The following is a 21,242-nucleotide window of genomic DNA, read 5'->3' as shown; positions in this document are numbered from 1 at the left end:
TGTGCATGTAGTAATAGTATGTCGGCTGGCGCAGCCGCGCATTCCTCCAGCTCCAAGTTCTCTCTGGGAGTTTTTCATTTCCGATTCGGTGGCTGGTGAGGAGCAGGGCTGCCTTTCATAAGACTGAGGTGGAGAGTCTGGGGCTTGTGTGATCCTTTTATCAAAAATATACAAACCCAAGAGTCTAGCCGATTTCCTGCAATCCTCAAGTCTGCGCAGTGTCTAGAGCCTGATGGAGCAAAATAGGATCCCACACCTGGAATGTGAAACACCTTTGCTTTAAAGTCCATGGACTAAACTTTCTTATTGAGGTGAAAACACATGGCTATAAAAAAGTATATGATTGAAACCAAAGACTTGAACTTCTGAGAAAGAGTCTGTAAACTAGACGGTTTATACAAACCCCCATTTAAGGACTTGGTTGATTAAATCCCAATACCCCTGATTTATTAGACTTGTGGATATTGGATATTGCATAAATCTAATACACTGAGCATACAAAACAAAACATTAAGGACACCTGTTCTTTCCATGACATAGACTGACCAGGTGAATCCAGGTGAAATCTATGATCCCTTATTGATGTCACTTGTTAAATCCACTGCTATCCGTGTAGATGAAAGGGGCGAGACAGGTGAAAGAAGGGTTTTTAAGCCTTGAGACATTTGAGACATGGATTGTGCATGTGTGCCATTCAGAGGGTGAATGGGCAAGACAAAATATTTAAGTACCTTTGAATGGGGTATGATAGTAGGTGCCAGGTGCACCAGTTGGTGTCAAGAACTGCAATGCTGCTGGGTTTTTCACACTCAACAGCTTCCCGTGTGTATCAAGAATGGCCCACCACCCAAAGGACATCCAGACAACTTGACACAACTGTGGGAAGCATTGGAGTCAACATGGGCCAGCATCCCTGTGAAACGCTTTCGACACCTTGTATAGTCCATGCCCTGATGAATTGAGGCTGTCCTGAGGGAAAATGGGGAGGGGGGGAGTAAAACGCAATATTAAGAAGGTGTTAGTAATATTTGGTATACTCAGTGTATATATAAAGGTTAAATAAAAAAAATCATAAATCTGTTGTTTTCTTTCAAACAAAAAACACCCCTGAAAGTGTACAGGGGTTTTATAATGGTACCGTTTTGTAACAGTGACTAAATCCAGCCATGAACTACACTACAGCCCATTGTTTGACAATAAAATTCACCTGTAAGAATAGGTATTGAAAGTATTTGTAGTCACTAGTGAAGAATCGATGTGTGATGAGCTAGGAGAACAGCAAGGCAGCTATTCCCAATAACAGGGGAGGTTTACAGTCTCTGCGGGATAGAACACAACAGCCGATTACACATAAAAAGGAAAGTTGAGGGATAGTTCCAAGACTGCACTTTTATTTTGATATGTGACAGCACTTTGATTTCAGACAGGAGGAATGCGGAATGGGGGGGGGGGGGTCTAGAGAGAGGGGGGCAGGAAACTAGGAAAGAATGCCAAGAATGTCCATGTTTGTCCAGGACTCCATTCAGCCATTGGCACGTCACGGCAGCCCTGTGTGTATAAATGCAGGGAGAGCTCCTAGCTTCAGAAACAGAACAACTCCTCCTCCAAGAGAGAGCAACAAGAGCAGCAACAGATATACTACTGAAGCTAAACTCAACTGAGAAAATAACAAGAACAAGACATTTCTTACAAGATCTACTCGATCCGACGACAAACTCCCTAACTACTCGCAAGAGACTAAGGAAGACTTTTGCAGAACCTGAAGACTTATTTTTGTCTAAGATACTCAGAAAAAAACTATGAAAAGCAAAATGTCTGCTGGAATGAACATGAGACTGATTTCTTTCTTCTGCCTCACTCTCTCCTACCTGGTAAGACCCTTTTACTGAGACTTAAGTTATATGGGAGCTGTATTGCTGTGTCAATGCACCATGTACCAGACAGACCGCAATGAGGTGTCAGCATGTCTAGTCCATTACTTAGCAGTTGAAATGGAAATAGATATATTGTTAACACAGTTATATAAGGCTTTATATGCTCTAGCTCTTGGGGTTGATGTACTGTAATATTAGTAGTTGTGACATTGTGATCTGGGTCTAACAGAGCTCCTATCTCTTTGCCCCTCAGGCTGTGGCTCAGGAGTGCAGTGGGCAGTGTAGTTGCCCCGATGTAGCCCCCCAGTGCCCTCCTGGTGTGAGCCTGGTACCCGATGCCTGCAGCTGCTGCAGGGTGTGTGCCAAACAGATGGGCGAGTTCTGCACAGAGAGGGACGTGTGCGACCCCCACAAAGGACTCTTCTGTGAATTTGGCTCCCCCATCAACCGCCGCATCGGAGTCTGTACAGGTGAGTCCCTCTCAACAGGCTTCTTTGTAGTTATAGTACATTGACTCATAGATGTTTTTTCCCCTCTGTTATTGTTTGTGTGACTGGAGATGTGACATTCTATTCTTATCCTCCGCCTCCCACAGCTAAGGGTGGTGCCACCTGTGTGATCGGAGGGATGGTGTACAGGAGTGGAGAGTCCTTCCAGAGCAGCTGTAAATACCAGTGCACGTGCCTGGACGGTGCCGTGGGCTGTGTGCCCCTGTGCAGCATGGACATCCGCCTGCCCAGCCCTGACTGCCCCATGCCCCACCGCGTCAAAGTGCCCGGGAAGTGCTGCGAGGAGTGGGTGTGCGATGCCCCCCAACACACAAACAGCTTTGTGGGCTCTGTTCTCGCTGGTGAGTCTCAGTCTTAGACACTTGGACATACAGTTACATTGTAGTGATGTAATCTGATCAGCTTTTGAGTGTGGGGATATAGAGTCTAACGTCACTTCCCCTTCTCTGCCTGCAGCTTACAGAGAGGAGGAGACCTACGGGCCTGACCCCTCCATGATGAGGGAGAACTGCCTGGTCCAGACCACTGAGTGGAGCGCCTGCTCTAAGACCTGCGGCCTGGGCATCTCTACCAGAGTCACCAATGACAACCGCGAGTGCCGCCTGGAGAAACAGTCCCGTCTGTGTATGGTCAGGCCCTGCGAGTCCCACATGGAGCAAAGCATTAGGGTAAAGACATCCTTCAACCACAACCCAAACTAGCCTACCCATTCACTACAATAGAAACACTTCCTCTAATCAAGAATGAAGGAATGGTCACTAATGTTTGTGTTTTAATTTGCTTTGCTCTTACAGAAGGGAAAGAAATGCATCCGCACACCAAGAGTGTCCAAGCCCATGAAGTTTGAGATCTCTGGCTGCACCACCACCAAGTCCTACCGCCCCAAGTTCTGCGGCGTGTGCACCGATGGTCGTTGCTGCACCCCCCACAGAACCACCACCCTGCCCATGGAGTTCAAGTGCCCCGACGGCCAGGTCATGAAGAAGCAGATGATGTTCATCAAGACTTGTGCGTGCCACTACAACTGCCCCGGCGAGAACGACATCTTCGAGTCCATGTACTACAAGAAGATGCTTGGAGACATGGCGTAAATAATTACATCACCAAAGAGCAAAAACAACCAATGACTCTTAACTTGAATCCAACAGATATCCATCTCATCTCGCAGCACAATATTTGTTTTTCTTTTGGTTTGTTATTTCCTCATTTTCTAATTTTGTATTTTGTACAAGGACAGAAACCTATACGCGTATATTCAATGTATATATGTATGAGTATATTGATGTATGTTTAGGGCCACTTTCCCTAAAGACAAGGGGGCTGCGCTGCGGCCCCAAGAAAAATACTGCACTATAGTTCTACTATGTGACAACCTATGTTGTTGTCACAAATTGGCTGATGCCATGTTCCCCTCTCCCTAAACTGTGGTGTGGATCCAACTAACTGGGCCGTTTCCAACCTCGGAGCACTTGCAGTAACAAAGGGTGAAAACTTTTAACCCCAGTTAGAGACACTTAAATCCTTTACCCACCAGAGTGCTACAGCACCAGAGTGCTAGTTGAATGTGTCCTTGTGTATAGTTCACTGTTTGCAGAGCCTAACTGTTGCAGTGTTAATGACAGGTCATGGTTTATCCCATGCTGAAAAACAGCCGTCCTCCCAGACAAGGAGCGTAGTGTGCATGCTTTGAGGGTTTGCCACAGCACTGAAAAAGAGGTGTTTGACTTTGACTGACTGATTCAGGTTGCAAGGAAGGAATCTGTATTTTGTCAAAAAAGACTGGAGGATTTGTAGCTTCATTCCTTTTTTAGATATAATTGATGCTGTAAATGTTGTACATATTGTTGTACAGTTGTTGAAGTTAATTTAAAGTTAAAAAGTGTTTGTTTTTTGTTTTTTCTCTTGCTTCAATATGTTTATTGATAGCTTATTTGCTGAGTTTGACTGTTCCTGTGACAGTTTTGATACTATTTTATTGAGAAGTGTGACAAAGAAGTTACATGTTTTCTCTTTTGTTTGGAATAAAATATTATATTTTTTATATAAACATGATGCCTTCCTTCCTTTCTTTGCTCCACTCTTTCAGTGTGTTGTTCCAGCTGAGCTTGAAAAGGTAGCCTACCCTACATAACTGCTCCCCTCATCATACCCCAATGTCATCCCAAACTTTATGACTTCAATATGACTTCAACCACTAATATGTTTTTTTACACAGCAATTACGTGTTAACACTTTCAGTTCAACAACAGCAGTCAGACCACTGACATTCCACTCATTGGATTGTGTGTGGTCCAGGTCCATGCTTTGTCAGACCACCCAGTCTCTAAGACTAAAGTGTAGTCTGTCTCACTTTTTAGCCACAACACCAGCAGACGTCCGACACGTTTTTCTAGAGTTCTCTATTCTCTGCACGGAGGGAGCGGCAGGCTGCCTGTCCTGCCCGTGTGTTTACACACTAACCAGACAGCAGACTGAGGAAACTGACTCTGGCAGTGTCTGAGGAAAGGAGCAGTCACAAGCAGACCAATTCTGATCTTTTGCACAATTATTGGAAAAATAGCTGATCTGGTTGGTCAAAATATTCATCATTTACATCTTCTTTTTTAATTTGATTTACTTTTCAAAAACATTTGGCAGAAAAGCTAATCCATGCTTTTGACACTTCTAGATTAGACTACCGCAATGCTCTACTCTCCTGCTACCCGGATGAAGCACTAAATAAACTTCAGTTAGTGCTAATACTGCTGCTAGAATCTTGACAAGAACCAAAATCATATTACTCCAGTGCTAGCCTCTCTACACTGGCTTCCTGTTAAGGCTAGGGCTGATGTTTTACAACCTACAAAGCATTACATGGACTTGCACCTACCTACAGTATCTCTCTAATTTGGTCCTGCCGTACATACACTTCACAGGAGGTTGGTGGCACCTTAATTGGGGAGGATGGGCTTGTGGTAATAGCTGAAGTGGACTGGTATCCATGTAATTGATGCCATTCACTCTGTTCTAACCATTATTATGAGCCGTCCTCCCCTCAGCAGCCTCCTGTACTACACGTACGCTACGGTGACAAGACGCAAACCTCCTTATTGTCCCTAGAATTTCTAAGCAAACAGCTGGAGGCAGCGCTTTCTCCTATAGAGCTCAATTTTTACAGAATGGTCTGCCTATCCATGTGAGAGACGCAGACTCGTTCTCGACATTTAAGTCTTTATTGAAGACTTATCACTTTAGTAGGTCCTATGATTGAGTGTAGACTGGCCCATGGGTGCGAAGGTGAACGGCAAGGCACTGGAGTGACGAACTGCCCTTGCTGTCTCTGCTTGTTCGGCTCCCCTCTCTCCACTGGGATTCTTTGCCTTTGACCCTATTGCAGGGGCTGAGTCACTGGCTTACTGGTGCTCTTCCATGCCGTCCCTAGGAGGGGTGCGTCACGTCGTGCCAGTTTTTTTTGCTGTACTCGACTTGAGTGGGCTGTGTCACTGACATGATCTTATTGTCCAGTTTTGCACCCCCTCGGGCTCGTGTGGTGGAGATCTTTGTGGACTATACTAAACCTTGTTTCAGGGTAGTAAGTTGGTGGTCTGTTGATATCCCTCTCGTGGTGTCAGGCTGTGCTTTGGCAAAGTGGGTGGGGTTATATCCTGCCTGGTTGGCCCTATCCAGGGGTATTGTCAGACAGGGCCACAGTGTCCCCTGACCCCCCCTGTATTGGCCTCCAGTGTCTATGCTGCAATATTCTATGTGCCGAAACGCTAGGGTCAGTCTCTCCTATCTGGTGTACTGTGGGAACTTAAGTATGCTCCCTCTAATCTCTCTCTCTCTCTCAGGAGGGCCTGAACCCTAGGACCATGCCTCAGGACTACCTGGCCTGATGACTCCTGGCTGTCCCCAGTCCCCCAGTCCACCTGCATGTGGCTATGGCACCCTGACCTGTTCACCGGATGTGCTACCCTGTCCCAGACCTGCTGTTTTTGACCCCCGTCCCTCTCTCTCTATTGCACCTGCTGTCTCAACCTATGAAAAACCAATTGACATTTACTCCTGAGGTGCTGACCTGTTGCACCTTCTTCAATCACTGTGATAATTATTTGACCCTGCTGGTCATCTACAGTGTGAACATTTGAATATCTTGAAGAACGATCAGGTACTCTTATAATCTCCACCCAACACAGCCAGAAGAGGATTGGCCACCCCTCAGAGCCTGGTTCCTCTTTAGGTTTCTTCCTGCCTTTCTAGGGAGTTTTTCTTAGTCACAGTGCTTCTACATCTGCCTTGCTTGCTGTTTGTGGTTTTTGGCTGGGTTTCTGTATAAGCACTTTGTGACATCTGCTGATGAAAAAAGGGCTTTATAGATCAATTTGATTTGATTGGATTAATTTGTGGAAAAATATCAGAATTGGTCTGCCTGTGTAAACGCAGCCTTACTGGCATCCTTCCCACTGGGAACAAACTGGTTGAATCAATGCTGTTTCAACATAATTTGTCAACATATTGTGATGTGGAATCTATGAGGAAAATACATTGGATTTGCAAAAAGTTGTGAAATTTCAACCACAGAATGATGGTAACCAATTTTCAACACAGACAACCCTTGTATGAATTATGTTACATTTTTACCTTTGAAACAATGTCAGATCTTCAACATTATATCCACTATCAGAACAAAAACAATAGGTTGGGCAGCATCTCCTACTGGATTTCCTGATAACTACATAGATTCACTGTTGCTATCGAAGTCTTTCCAAAGGGCAGGTTTAACAGAGTAGATGAAATGTTACCATACTCTATGTCCTATATGATCAATGGTGTGATGCTATTTCGGCCTATATAGCATTTGCGAAGTCAACTAAAAGTAGACAATACAAATAGGACTAGCTCTTCAAGCTTTGATTGATGTCAAATTTGATCATCTTAGTTATGAATATGTTGGATTCACGTCTCCATTTCAACTAACAATATAATTAAAGAATTGGGCTAAATTAAATCAAACTTTATTTAAAGTTTGATTTAGTCCTATTCTTTTACTATGATTTTTGGTTGAGATGGAGACGTGAATCAAACATATCATTTATGAATTTGTAGACAACCTGAAATTAAAGTGGAATTTAGCTCTCGAGTGGCGCAGCATCTCAGTGCTAGAGGCGTCACTACAGACCCTGGTTTAATCCCAGGCTGGATCACAACCGGCTGTGATCGAGAGTCTCATAGGAGTCCCATAGGGCAGCGCACAATTGGCCCAGCGGTGTCCGGGTTAGGCGAGGGTTTGGCCGGGGTAGGCCGTCATTGTAAAATAATGATTTATTCGTAACTGACTTTCCTAGTTAAATAAAAAAAAAAAACATTTTTAAGTCAGACTATGTCAGTGGCACAAAATATACATGTCCTTCAAATTTGGTTGCTTGTCAACCTAAAACAATTCGATATGACTTTTGGAATACAGTAAATAGCCTAAAGGTAAGGCTATCTTACAAACTAATGTCACTGTTTTTATTAAACCTTAAAATGATTAACTCATCCGTGGCCACATTTTGAGGTTACTGTAACTATAAAAGTCTTATTAAGTAATCCTAGAAAGTGTACATATTGAAAATTGTCATGTTTTGTCATTTATTATCTTGTCTTGTCCCTGTGCTTCCCATTCTATTCGTTTCCCTCTGCTGGTCTTATTAGGTTCTTTCCCTCTTTCTATCCCTCTCTCTCCCCCTCCCTCTCTCACTCTCTCGCTCTCTCTTCTCTCTATCGTTCCGTTCCTGCTCCCAGCTGTTCCTATTCCCCTAATCAATCATTTAGTCTTCCCACACCTGTTCCCGATCCTTTCCCCTGATTAGAGTCCCTATTTCTTCCTTTGTGTTCCGTTCCTGTCCTGTCGGTTCCTTGTCTAGAATTCACCGTGCTGTGTTTGTGTATTCGCCCTGTCGTGTCGTGTTTTCCTCAGATGCTGCGTGGTGAGCAGGTGTCTGAGTCTGTCTGGTTCAAGTGCCTTCCCGAGGCAACCTGCTGTTCACCTGCTGTTCAAGATCGAGTCTCCAGTTTGTCCTCGTCATTTCGAGTGAAAGTTGTGTTTTTTGTTTGTATTTACTTTACTGGATTAAAGACTCTGTTTTCGCCAAGTCGCTTTTGGGTCCTCTTTCACCTGCATGACAGAAGGAACCGACCAAGGAATGGACCCAGCGACTTCAGACGCTCGTTACACTGCCGTCGAGATCCAAGGAGCCATGCTCGGCAGACACGAGCAGGAATTGTCTGCTGCTCGCCATGCCGTGGAGAACCTGGCCGCTCAGGTTTCCGACCTCTCTGGACAGTTCCAGAGTCTACGTCTCGTGCCACCTGTTACTTCCTGTCCTGCCGAGCCTCCAGAACCTAGGGTTAATAACCCACCTTGCTACTCCGGGCAGCCCACTGAGTGCCGCTCCTTTCTCACGCAGTGTGAGATTGTGTTCTCTCTCCAACCCAACACATACTCTAGAGAGAGAGCTCGGGTTGCTTACGTCATTTCACTCCTTACTGGCCGGGCTCGAGAATGGGGCACAGCTATCTGGGAGGCAAGGGCTGATTGCTCTAACAAGTTCCAGAACTTTAAAGAGGAGATGATTCGGGTTTTTGACCGTTCAGTTTTTGGTAGGGAGGCTTCTAGGGCCCTGGCTTCCTTATGCCAAGGTGAACGGTCCATAACGGATTATTCTATTGAGTTTCGCACTCTTGCTGCCTCTAGTGAGTGGAACGAGCCGGCGCTGCTCGCTCGTTTTCTGGAGGGACTCCACGCAGTGGTTAAGGATGAGATTCTCTCCCGGGAGGTTCCTTCAGATGTGGACTCTTTGATTGCTCTCGCCATCCGCATAGAACGACGGGTAGATCTTCGTCACCGGGCTCGTGGAAGAGAGCTCGCATCAACGGTGTTTCCCTGCTCCGCATCGCAACCATCTTCCTCCTCTGGCTCAGAGTCTGAGCCCATGCAGCTGGGAGGGATTCGCATCTCGACTAAGGAGAGGGAACGGAGGATCACCAACCGCCTGTGCCTCTATTGCGGAGTTGCTGGACATTTTGTTAATTCATGTCCAGTAAAAGCCAGAGCTCATCTGTAAGCGGAGGGCTACAGGTGAGCGCAACTACTCAAGTCTCTCCATCAAGATCCTGTACTACGTTGTCGGTCCATCTACGCTGGACCGGTTCGGGTGCTACATGTAGTGCCTTGATAGACTCTGGGGCTGAGGGTTGTTTCATGGACGAAGCATGGGTTCGGAAACATGACATTCCTTTCAGAGAGTTAGAGAAGCCTACGCCCATGTTCGCCTTAGATGGTAGTCATCTTCCCAGTATCAGATTTGAGACACTACCTTTAACCCTCACAGTATCTGGTAACCACAGTGAGACTATTTCTTTTTTGATTTTTCGTTCACCGTTTACACCTGTTGTTTTGGGTCATCCCTGGCTAGTATGTCATAATCCTTCTATTAATTGGTCTAGTAATTCTATCCTATCCTGGAACGTTTCTTGTCATGTGAAGTGTTTAATGTCTGCCATCCCTCCCGTTTCTTCTGTCCCTACTTCTCAGGAGGAACCTGGCGATTTGACAGGAGTGCCGGAGGAATATCATGATCTGCGCACGGTCTTCAGTCGGTCCCGAGCCAACTCCCTTCCTCCTCACCGGTCGTATGATTGTAGTATTGATCTCCTTCCGGGGACCACTCCTCCTCGGGGTAGACTATACTCTCTGTCGGCTCCCGAACGTAAGGCTCTCGAGGATTATTTGTCTGTGTCTCTTGACGCCGGTACCATAGTGCCTTCTTCCTCTCCGGCCGGGGCGGGGTTCTTTTTGTTAAGAAGAAGGACGGTACTCTGCGCCCCTGCGTGGATTATCGAGGGCTGAATGACATAACGGTTAAGAATCGTTATCCGCTTCCCTTATGTCATCAGCCTTCGAGATTCTGCAGGGAGCCAGGTGCTTTACTAAGTTGGACCTTCGTAACGCTTACCATCTCGTGCGCATCAGAGAGGGGGACGAGTGGAAAACGGCGTTTAACACTCCGTTAGGGCATTTTGAGTACCGGGTTCTGCCGTTTGGTCTCGCCAATGCGCCAGCTGTTTTTCAGGCATTAGTTAATGATGTTCTGAGAGACATGCTGAACATCTTTGTTTTTGTCTATCTTGACGATATCCTGATTTTTTCTCCGTCACTCGAGATTCATGTTCAGCACGTTCGACGTGTTCTACAGCGCCTTTTAGAGAATTGTCTCTACGTAAAGTCTGAGAAGTGCTCTTTTCATGTCTCCTCCGTTACTTTTCTCGGTTCCGTTATTTCCGCTGAAGGCATTCAGATGGATTCCGCTAAGGTCCAAGCTGTCAGTGATTGGCCCGTTCCAAGGTCACGTGTCGAGTTGCAGCGCTTTTTAGGTTTCGCTAATTTCTATCGGCGTTTCATTCGTAATTTCGGTCAAGTTGCTGCCCCTCTCACAGCTCTTACTTCTGTCAAGACGTGTTTTAAGTGGTCCGGTTCCGCCCAGGGAGCTTTTGATCTTCTAAAAGAACGTTTTACGTCCGCTCCTATCCTCGTTACTCCTGACGTCACTAGACAATTCATTGTCGAGGTTGACGCTTCAGAGGTAGGCGTGGGAGCCATTCTATCCCAGCGCTTCCAGTCTGACGATAAGGTTCATCCTTGCGCTTATTTTCTCATCGCCTGTCGCCATCTGAGCGCAACTATGATGTGGGTAACCGTGAACTGCTCGCCATCCGCTTAGCCCTAGGCGAATGGCGACAGTGGTTGGAGGGGGCGACCGTTCCTTTTGTCGTTTGGACAGACCATAAGAACCTTGAGTACATCCGTTCTGCCAAACGACTTAATGCCCGTCAAGCTCGTTGGGCGTTGTTTTTCGCTCGTTTCGAGTTTGTGATTTCTTACCGTCCGGGTAGCAAGAACACCAAGCCTGATGCCTTATCCCGTCTGTTTAGTTCTTCTGTGGCTTCTACTGATCCCGAGGGGATTCTTCCTTATGGGCGTGTTGTCGGGTTAACAGTCTGGGGAATTGAAAGACAGGTTAAGCAAGCACTCACGCACACTGCGTCGCCGCGCGCTTGTCCTAGTAACCTCCTTTTCGTTCCTGTTTCCACTCGTCTGGCTGTTCTTCAGTGGGCTCACTCTGCCAAGTTAGCTGGTCATCCCGGTGTTCGAGGCACTCTTGCGTCTATTCGCCAGCGCTTTTGGTGGCCGACTCAGGAGCGTGACACGCGCCGTTTCGTGGCTGCTTGTTCGGACTGCGCGCAGACTAAGTCGGGTAACTCTCCTCCTGCCGGTCGTCTCAGACCGCTCCCCATTCCTTCTCGACCATGGTCTCACATCGCCCTAGACTTCATTACCGGTCTGCCTTTGTCTGCGGGGAAGACTGTGATTCTTACGGTTGTCGATAGGTTCTCTAAGGCGGCACATTTCATTCCCCTCGCTAAACTTCCTTCCGCTAAGGAGACGGCACAAATCATTATCGAGAATGTATTCAGAATTCATGGCCTCCCGTTAGACGCCGTTTCAGACAGAGGCCCGCAATTCACGTCACAGTTTTGGAGGGAGTTCTGTCGTTTGATTGGTGCGTCCGTCAGTCTCTCTTCCGGGTTTCATCCCCAGTCTAACGGTCAAGCAGAGAGGGCCAATCAGACGATTGGTCGCATACTACGCAGCCTTTCTTTCAGAAACCCTGCGTCTTGGGCAGAACAGCTCCCCTGGGCAGAATACGCTCACAATTCGCTTCCTTCGTCTGCTACCGGGTTATCTCCGTTTCAGAGTAGTCTGGGTTACCAGCCTCCTCTGTTCTCATCCCAGCTTGCCGAGTCCAGCGTTCCCTCCGCTCAAGCGTTTGTCCAACGTTGTGAGCGCACCTGGAGGAGGGTGAGGTCTGCACTTTGCCGTTACAGGGCACAGACTGTGAGAGCCGCCAATAAACGCAGGATTAAGAGTCCAAGGTATTGTTGCGGCCAGAGCGTGTGGCTTTCCACTCGCAACCTTCCTCTTACGACAGCTTCTCGTAAGTTGACTCCGCGGTTCATTGGTCCGTTCCGTGTCTCCCAGGTCGTCAATCCTGTCGCTGTGCGACTGCTTCTTCCGCGACATCTTCGTCGCGTCCATCCTGTCTTCCATGTCTCCTGTGTCAAGCCCTTTCTTCGCACCCCGTTCGTCTTCCCTCCCCCTCCCGTCCTTGTCGAGAGCGCACCTATTTACAAGGTACATAAGATCATGGACATGCGTTCTCGGGGACGGGGTCACCAATACTTAGTGGATTGGGAGGGTTACGGTCCTGAGGAGAGGAGTTGGGTTCCGTCTCGGGACGTGCTGGACCGTTCACTCATTGATGATTTCCTCCGTTGCCGCCAGGATTCCTCTCGAGTGCGCCAGGAGGCGCTCGGTGAGTGGGGGGTACTGTCATGTTTTGTCATTTATTATCTTGTCTTGTCCCTGTGCTTCCCATTCTATTCGTTTCCCTCTGCTGGTCTTATTAGGTTCTTTCCCTCTTTCTATCCCTCTCTCTCCCCCTCCCTCTCTCACTCTCTCGCTCTCTCTTCTCTCTATCGTTCCGTTCCTGCTCCCAGCTGTTCCTATTCCCCTAATCAATCATTTAGTCTTCCCACACCTGTTCCCGATCCTTTCCCCTGATTAGAGTCCCTATTTCTTCCTTTGTGTTCCGTTCCTGTCCTGTCGGTTCCTTGTCTAGAATTCACCGTGCTGTGTTTGTGTATTCGCCCTGTCGTGTCGTGTTTTCCTCAGATGCTGCGTGGTGAGCAGGTGTCTGAGTCTGTCTGGTTCAAGTGCCTTCCCGAGGCAACCTGCTGTTCACCTGCTGTTCAAGATCGAGTCTCCAGTTTGTCCTCGTCATTTCGAGTGAAAGTTGTGTTTTTTGTTTGTATTTACTTTACTGGATTAAAGACTCTGTTTTCGCCAAGTCGCTTTTGGGTCCTCTTTCACCTGCATGACAGAAAATAGCCCGCAAAGGTCGCAGGTCTGTGGAGATCTTCAAAATATAAATATCTGTGCAGAATCTCGAACAGTACTGATCACTTGCACTATGTACTTTTAATATAATCTCTACAATAACTATAATCCAGGTTGCAGTATTTGATGAAGCACAGTGATAACATATTAAACTGTTTTATAAATACAAAATATCTGACCTTCGATGTGCTTTTAAATGGTTGAAAATGCATTGAGATGACAACTAAACGAAAAAATCTGACATTGTTTTTCCATTGGAATTTGATTGTGCTTTTAGATGGTTGAAACATAGTGATAAGACATTGGGAATTCAACAAACTTCTGGCTGTCTTTTAGATGGTTGAAACATAGTGATAAGACATTGGGAATTCAACAAACTTCTGGCTGTCTTTTTGAGTGGGTGAATAAAGGTTGAAAACTCCTTGATCAAAACCTCTCAAACAAAAATGACCCACATTTCCACGTTGAAATGACGTGGTATGCCCAATAGGTTGTGCTTTAACACTCACTATCAGTGTCCCGTCACTGGGGAAACTCACATCACACGGAACCGGTCCTGGGTACACATCTAAGACAACACAGACACCTATGATGGTGATCGGGAAATGGGACTTACCTCATACCAAAAGATAAGCCACAAAAACATTTACAGTAATTGGCTGATTAACACAAATCCCTTTCCTGTCACTGATTAGCAGGGTCTTTGGTTGTTTTCCAGAAGAAATGAAAGAGCCATTGGGTCTAAAACTTGTAAATCCCCCTCAGACTTTCCACAAAGGGCTCTTTTCATCTACTTATTTACTTTAAAAAAAATCTTGACTGAATTTAGCCTTAGTCTGGCTCGTGTTGTTGTTGGGGGATGACTAAAGTATGAGACATTTATATCAACAATATAGTGTGTTGTGTTTTATCAATGGTATTGAAAAGGCTTTAACTTTGATAACATAGGCCGTAGGCTAGTTAGATTATCAGATATCACATGTGAAAGATAAAATAATGGATCAGGCCAGATATAATTTTCAAATCCCTTTAATAGTACCTCATGATTTGAACAAAGTGCTTCACCTGTAGTAAACGTTTTCCCTCCAGAATTCTCTCCCTTGTAGCTCTCTAAACGCTCATGCATTTTACACTTCCTTCATTGCCCCTGGATGCTGGGTTTAGAATGTGCCTGTACTACCCCCCAGTGTCTATTCAAAGACCTGGGATATTCACCTAGACATGCTAAGTTCTTGAGTTTTTGTCTCTCAGTTGTGATGATGTCAGAGTAAACAAATCAAATCATATCAAATTGTATTGGTCACATACACATATTTAGCAGATGTTATTGTGGGTGAAGTGAAATGCTTGTGTTCCTAGATCCAACAGTTGTAACAGTTGTAACAGAACATCTCAGGGATCTCTTTGAAGCTGAATGTAAATAATGTAGCAACATTTCACAAGGGAGCTATTTTAAAATCCCATATAGACCCCCTATGAATTATATTTTGCTTGAAGGTAGGCAAATAATATGGAACCACACGGGTAGGCTACATTGACCACAAGGGGTCCCCCTCTGCCCAAATGAGGGTCTAGTATTATGAGGAGGAAGGAACTAGTCTAGGGGAATTTTGAGGTGCAGGGAAATAAAGTAATTAATGGAATGTGATACAAAACCTATTTATTTGTTGCTCTCAATATGTATATTTTGCAGGAATTACAGGTTGAAATAAAGCACCGTACATTACCAGTTGTTGTGGTGTTTTACTGAGTAAGCCTACTTATCAGTTATTGTAGTGTTTTACATAGTGAGTCTACTTACCAGTTGTTGTGATGTTTTACATAGTGAGTCTACTTACCAGTTGTTGTGGTGTTTTACTTAGTAAGTCTACTTACTAAGGGGAGGCAGGGTAGCCTAGTGGTTAGAGCGTTGGACTAGTAGCTGAAAGGTTGCAAGTTCAAATCCCTGAGCTGACAAGGTACAAAACTGTCGTTCTCCCCCTGAACAGGCAGCTAACCCACTGTTTCTAGGCCGTCATTGAAAATAAGAATTTGTTCTTAACTGACTTGCCTAGTTAATTAAATTTTAAAAAACAGGTGTTATAGTGTTTTACTTACCAGTTGTTGTGGTGTTTTACTTAGTAAGCCTACATAGATTTGATAGAAATGACATTAGTTCATGCAATAACAAATCAAAAATGTATGGGCCTACACATATAGACATCTGAAATCTGTAGTGCAATACCGGCTATTACCTAGTCTCATTTTACAGCCACTTATGCCTACATACATCTATATCCAAATCTAACCTTCTTAGTCCCAAATGAACCACTATATGGCAGTAGCATTTAGGAACCCAAAACAATGGATGGCCTTATTGAATGATTAAAATACATTAGGTTACCAACAGAAGCATAGGGCAGCAGGGGAGCAGGTATCTTAGTGGTTGGAGCATTGGACTGGTAACTCAAAGGTTACAAGATCAAATCCTCAAGCTGACAAGGTAAAGATTTGTCATTCTACCCCTGAACAAGGCAGTTAGCTCACGGTTCCTAGGCTGTCATTGAAAATAAGAATGTGTTTTTAGCTGACTTTCCTACTTAAATAAAAGAAAGAAAAAAGCAGGACAACCTATGGAAAACGCACAAATACAGAAGGTATTGATATTATTGAATAGGTGCATATTTATGCATTTTTCATTGGTTGGCCTGATTCTGTGGGTAACCTAGTGTAATTTAATTAGAGCTGTGCTCTCAAGAGTGACATGCTTTGCATGTAGGCCTTAGAAACGGCAGAAGTTAGAAAGTAAAAAACAACAACATTATTTTAAACACCATCCCACCCATTGCAAGTAAAAAATGTGGTTGGTTGATTTCACAATCACTCCACAACTATGCCCTAATGCAGTTGAATGGGAGATGTTTTCGGTTTAGCTTCTGAGGGCCTAGCGAATGGCTGATTTAGCTAGCTAGATTTTTCTCCCCAGACACAACCAAAGAAAAATATTGATTGGATTTTTTTTTTTTCACTTCAGTGTTAACCCTTCCCTTTCCAACACAAACTGAAGAGATGAAATCAGAATATCATTTTAATTATAGAAAATACTACATTTCTATTTAAAGAAAAAACAATAAATCCCTTAGGCCTGATCTGAAGGTGTAGAAGGCTGTTACGGTTCCCCACTGCTACTATTCTAACTCTCAACAATAAATTGAGAGCCCAACTCAGTTGGAAATTGATCCACATGCCTACAAAAAGGACTCATCACTGAATTGTAAACTAAGAAGCTTTAGACCAATTTCATGGGACCAAATAAGATTCTCATCAACGGGGCTGTAGTGGAGCAGGTTGAGAACTTCAAGTTCCTTGGTGTCCACAGCACCAACATACGGTCATGGTTAAAACACACCAAGACAGTCATGAAGAGGACACGACAACGCTTATTCCCCCTCGGGAGACTGAAAAGATTTGGCATGGGTCCTTAGATCCCATGCTTCTTCTATGCTGTTCTGATATCCAGAAGCTATTTTTGGTCATAAGAGACGGTAGCAGCAACATTATGTACAAAATAAGTTACAAACAATGCAAAAAAGTAAACAAAATAGCACAGTTGGTTAGGAGCCCATAAATTGGCAGCCATCCCCTCCGGTGCCATTATATCAAAATCACTATGCTTCATTTGCTCCCACTGTAAACAACACAGATAAACTATCTTGGGTTAGTTATACATATCTTTGAAAGTAATCAACTGTGTGGGGATTCCTATGGGTTGTAGCCTCAATGGCGCTGTCCATGCTGTCACAGACACTATAATGGCACAAACATAAAGATGAGTCCTCTATCTATCTCTATGGATCATCTTTGCTCAAGACTCGAACTGAGTGCGTGTGTGAATGATGTCATGGGTCTTAAAGACACAGCGCACTCTTTTATAAACTACGAGATTGCTTCTTCTATGCAAATGTTGTTGATCAGTACATTCAAATATGTCCCAAATATAACGAAAACATATTGTTTTTCATCTGTAGCCCCATGAAATCAGTCCAAACAAACTCAATAAATATTGAATATGCATTCACCTGTATTGTAAATAGGCCAGACTAAATCTTGATTTAACCAATGTATCAATAGACTACAGATTATCATTCAAATAAATTATTAACATTATGGTATGTAGTAAAAGAAACAGTCAAATTGTTTGTGTGATTGTATAATTGATTAATTTAATGCATTCATTCACCATTTTTTTAATGTAATGATATTGAGCTCAAAATATATGTCTGGATCAAGTACCATTCCGAGACTTTGGCTAACACACCTTATTTATTGTTTTTTATCTAGGTATTATTTTGGTATTGTTTTGGTATCACTTTGGTATTGAGAATCATAATGGTATCGAGTATCGTGATAGTAAAACCTGGTATCGAAGTAAAAATTCTGGTGTAGTGATAACACTAGGACCAATTGTAATGTTCACGTGCAAATCAAATACTGTAGCCAGCGATTACTGTGATGTATATGAATGACATTCCATGAGAGCAGCAGTATTATTTTTTAGATGATTTGAATTTATAATGTGTTTACAAGAACATTGATGGATGATAAGATAATATACTTGTAGTGTTCTAATCAGGGTAGGCCTGTTGTTAAGTCATATACCTCAAAATCAAGGAGAGTGTTCATTAGTTAAAATTACTTTAAATCTTATTCTTACTGGAAAAATTGCAGACTGTGGCTTTAACGGGGAATACGCGCCAACTGTTCCAAATTTGGTCATGTCACCGCCCGTAAACAACGCTCAACCTCCACCCAGTGTGCGTGAGCTTTTGCAGGGAAGATAATAGTGGAAATAGGGCAGGTTCGGGGACTGGATATAATTGTCTTGTTGGCATGAATTATTCTATGTGCATGATTTCTAAATTATTGCGGTGCTCCACACAACCCTGATCTGCTTCCTAGAACGGTGGATCTACCAACAAGCTCACCGTCGGTTTGTAACCATTGCAACCTGCGCTCGTGCTTAACTTCGGAAACTATGAAGAGTCGATTTCGAGATGCACAAGAATGTTACAATTCAGTGGTAACTGTTCCTTGCCATAAGATCATTAGCTGTATATGAGTAGTATATGTTTCGTGACTTAACAGTAACACTGATTTTCAATGGTTGTATTGCCCACTATCTTGGTTTATTACTGCAGATTGCACAATTTCATGCGAAACCAGACATGAATATACAGGAGGTGGATCGATATCACCAGACTGTTTACCTGTGTTGAAATATCTTGCATGCCTTGTGCATAGAATGTATGTGAGGAAACGTGCGTAATGTTAACTTTGGATGTATGGAGATGTCGAGCAACTGAGGATCCATAAGAACACATAAGAGTGATTGTCTACCAAAACAGACATTGAAAAAATGAGTCAAGATGAAGGGATATCATTGTCGGTTCCCTCCTTTGGTCCTGGCTCGGGCCCTGGGGGTGCCTGCGGGGACTCTGCTGGCCCCCGGGAAGACAGCGTGAGCGGTGCCCCCATTCCCGACCCTGGGACATTCTGGCACGACTCGGTGGTCAGCGGAAGCATCATTCCTAATATTCTGAGCTGCCCGAAGGACAGTGGCGGCTTGTTGTCTACGGTGAAATGTAAAAGCAGGGCTGTCACGGTGGCATATGTCGTCAACAGTGAGCTCACTCAGCCGCACACCGCAGAGAACATGGCCCTGCATTGCCTGAAAGACGCGTGCGACTCAGTGGGAAGTAAACTGGAAATCATACACTTTGGAAAGATCGACTTTGGAGAGACGTGTGTGCTTGACCAGTTCTATAATGCAGGTACGAGGTGGTGGTGACATGCAGCATGTATGTGATGGGCTATTGAATGTGTTGCCCTCAAACTATCAGAATCAAAACAAATATACCTTTGTCATTGTCTATTCTTCTGAATCAAACTCCAACCATCAAACCCCAGCCTACAACACATACCATATATCACCAAAGTAGAACAGGTTCACTACTGTTCTATACCCATTGCAGTGAGTGGGAATGGGCCCATGCACATTAATCCACATGCCACACCAGTTGTCTCTAATGGGGCTTCTATTGTGGTTGCCATGAGCACACAGAAAACTGCACATAAGATTGTGTGACTGGTTTTACAAGTCAATGTTTAGAAGTATTAAATTAACTACTTTCCCCAGCCTACTTCTTTTCAGAATGCCTGTAGCCTAGCCATTTGTCAACCTGGAATCCATTGAGCACTAGAGAGTCTCAATGGGGGAATGGCTCATTTGCTCCACAAAGTGGGGAAGGGGGATAATTTTCCCACACACATTTTCCTTTACCATTATGTGCCGCTAGAAGTGAGGCTCCCTCGCATCATGGATCGTTTTGCTTAGTTTGGGTGGAGGTTAAAATTTCCATTACACTCCAGAAGTGAACTGAACCTTTTGACTCAAACTAAAGTACATATCCCTCCTTGCCCATTAGTGGGGGGGATAATTACATATTGCAATATTATTTTTGGATGATATTACATTTATGTTTGACTTCAAGTATTGATTTGTAAAATATATATATATATATACAGTGAGGAGAACAAGTATTTGATACACTGCCGATTTTGCAGAAATCAGAAAATCACTTTGTATGATTTTTAAGTAATTAATTTGCATTTTATTGCATGACATAAGTATTTGATAGATCAGAAAAGCAGAACTTAATATTTGGTACAGAAACCTTTGTTTGCAATTACAGAGATCATATGTTTCCTGTAGTTCTTGACCAGGTTTACACACACTGCAGCAGGGATTTTGGCCCACTCCTCCATACAGACCTTCTCCAGATCCTTCAGGTTTTGGGGCTGTTGCTGGGCAATACGGACTTTCAGCTCCCTCCACAAAGATTTTCTATTGGGTTCAGGTCTGGAGACTGGCTAGGCCACTCCAGGACCTTGAGATGCTTCTTACGGAGCCACTCCTTAGTTGCCCTGGCTGTGTGTTTCGGGTCGTTGTCATGCTGGAAGACCCAGCCACGACCTTCTACTCCTGCTTGAAGACACCTGCATTGCTTGCTGTTTGGGGTTTTAGGCTGGGTTTCTGTACAGCACTTGAGATATCAGCTGATGTACGAAGGGCTATATAAATACATTTGATTTGATTTGACCCACCTTCAATGCTCTTACAAGATCTCGCGATACATGGCCCCATCCATCCTCCCCTCAATACGGTGCAGTCGTCCTGTCCCCTTTGCAGAAAAGCATCCCCAAAGAATGATGTTTCCACCTCCATGCTTCATGGTTGGGATGGTGTTCTTGGAGTTGTACTCATCCTTCTTCTTCCTCCAAGCACGGTGAGTGGAGTTTAGACCAAAAAGCTCTATTTTTGTCTCATCAGACCACATGACCTTCTCCCATTCCTCCTCTGGATCATCCAGAAGGTCATTGACAAACTTCTGACGGGCCTGGACATGCGCTGGCTTGAGCAGAGGGAACCTTGCGTGCGCTGCAGTATTTTAATCCATGAAGGCGTAGTGTGCCACTAATGGTTCTCTTTGAGACTGTGGTCCCAGCACTCTTCAGGTCATTGACCAGGTCCTGCCGTGTAGTTCTGGGCTGAGCCCTCACCTTCCTCATGATCATTGATGCCCCACGAGGTGAGATCTTGCATGGAGCCCCAGACCGAGGGTGGTTGACCGTCATCTTGAACTTCTTCCATTTTCTAATCATTATAATTGCTCCAACAGTTGTTGCCTTCTCACCAAGCTGCTTGCCTATTGTCCTGTAGCCCATCCCAGCCTTGTGCAGGTCTACCATTTTATCCCTGATGTCCTTACACAGCTCTCTAGTCTTGGCCATTGTGGAGAGGTTGGAGTCTGTTTGATTGAGTGTGTGGACAGGTGTATTTCA

General features: G+C 44.5%; 2 protein-coding genes across 4 annotated transcripts in view; both read left to right on the top strand.

Annotated features, from left to right (window-relative positions):
- Positions 1 to 1,595: 1,595 nt before the first annotated feature.
- Positions 1,596 to 4,430, top strand: LOC123991595 (CCN family member 2-like). Its single transcript, XM_046293223.1, has 5 exons — positions 1,596 to 1,871; positions 2,128 to 2,344; positions 2,470 to 2,724; positions 2,840 to 3,051; positions 3,178 to 4,430. The coding sequence occupies exons 1-5, from the start codon at positions 1,800 to 1,802 to the stop codon at positions 3,472 to 3,474; spliced, it is 1,053 nt and encodes a 350-aa protein (XP_046149179.1). The 5' UTR covers positions 1,596 to 1,799; the 3' UTR covers positions 3,475 to 4,430.
- A 13,708-nt stretch (positions 4,431 to 18,138) lies between these two features.
- Positions 18,139 to 21,242, top strand: part of LOC123990694 (mitogen-activated protein kinase kinase kinase 5-like) — a 56,962-nt gene continuing 53,858 nt past the window's right edge. For all 3 annotated transcript variants that reach the window (XR_006830691.1, XM_046291448.1, XM_046291449.1), the window contains exon 1: positions 18,139 to 19,171. Coding sequence is in view for 2 of the 3 variants with exons in the window: in XM_046291448.1 (XP_046147404.1) it covers positions 18,757 to 19,171 (415 nt within the window). In the remaining variant the exon portion in view is untranslated. The remainder of the gene's footprint in view (positions 19,172 to 21,242) is intronic.

Source organism: Oncorhynchus gorbuscha, linkage group LG12, assembly GCF_021184085.1.
Source record: "Oncorhynchus gorbuscha isolate QuinsamMale2020 ecotype Even-year linkage group LG12, OgorEven_v1.0, whole genome shotgun sequence".
Taxonomy (NCBI): Eukaryota; Metazoa; Chordata; class Actinopteri; order Salmoniformes; family Salmonidae; genus Oncorhynchus; species Oncorhynchus gorbuscha.
This window is presented reverse-complemented; position numbering and strand designations above follow the sequence as displayed.

Coding starts and splice junctions, on each gene's coding strand:
- LOC123991595 (XM_046293223.1), top strand. CDS start 1,800: ATGAAAAGCAAAATGTCTGCTGGAATGAACATGAGACTGATTTCTTTC. Junction 1,872..2,127: donor GCCTCACTCTCTCCTACCTG/GTAAGACCCTTT, acceptor TTTGCCCCTCAG/GCTGTGGCTCAGGAGTGCAG. Junction 2,345..2,469: donor CCGCATCGGAGTCTGTACAG/GTGAGTCCCTCT, acceptor CGCCTCCCACAG/CTAAGGGTGGTGCCACCTGT.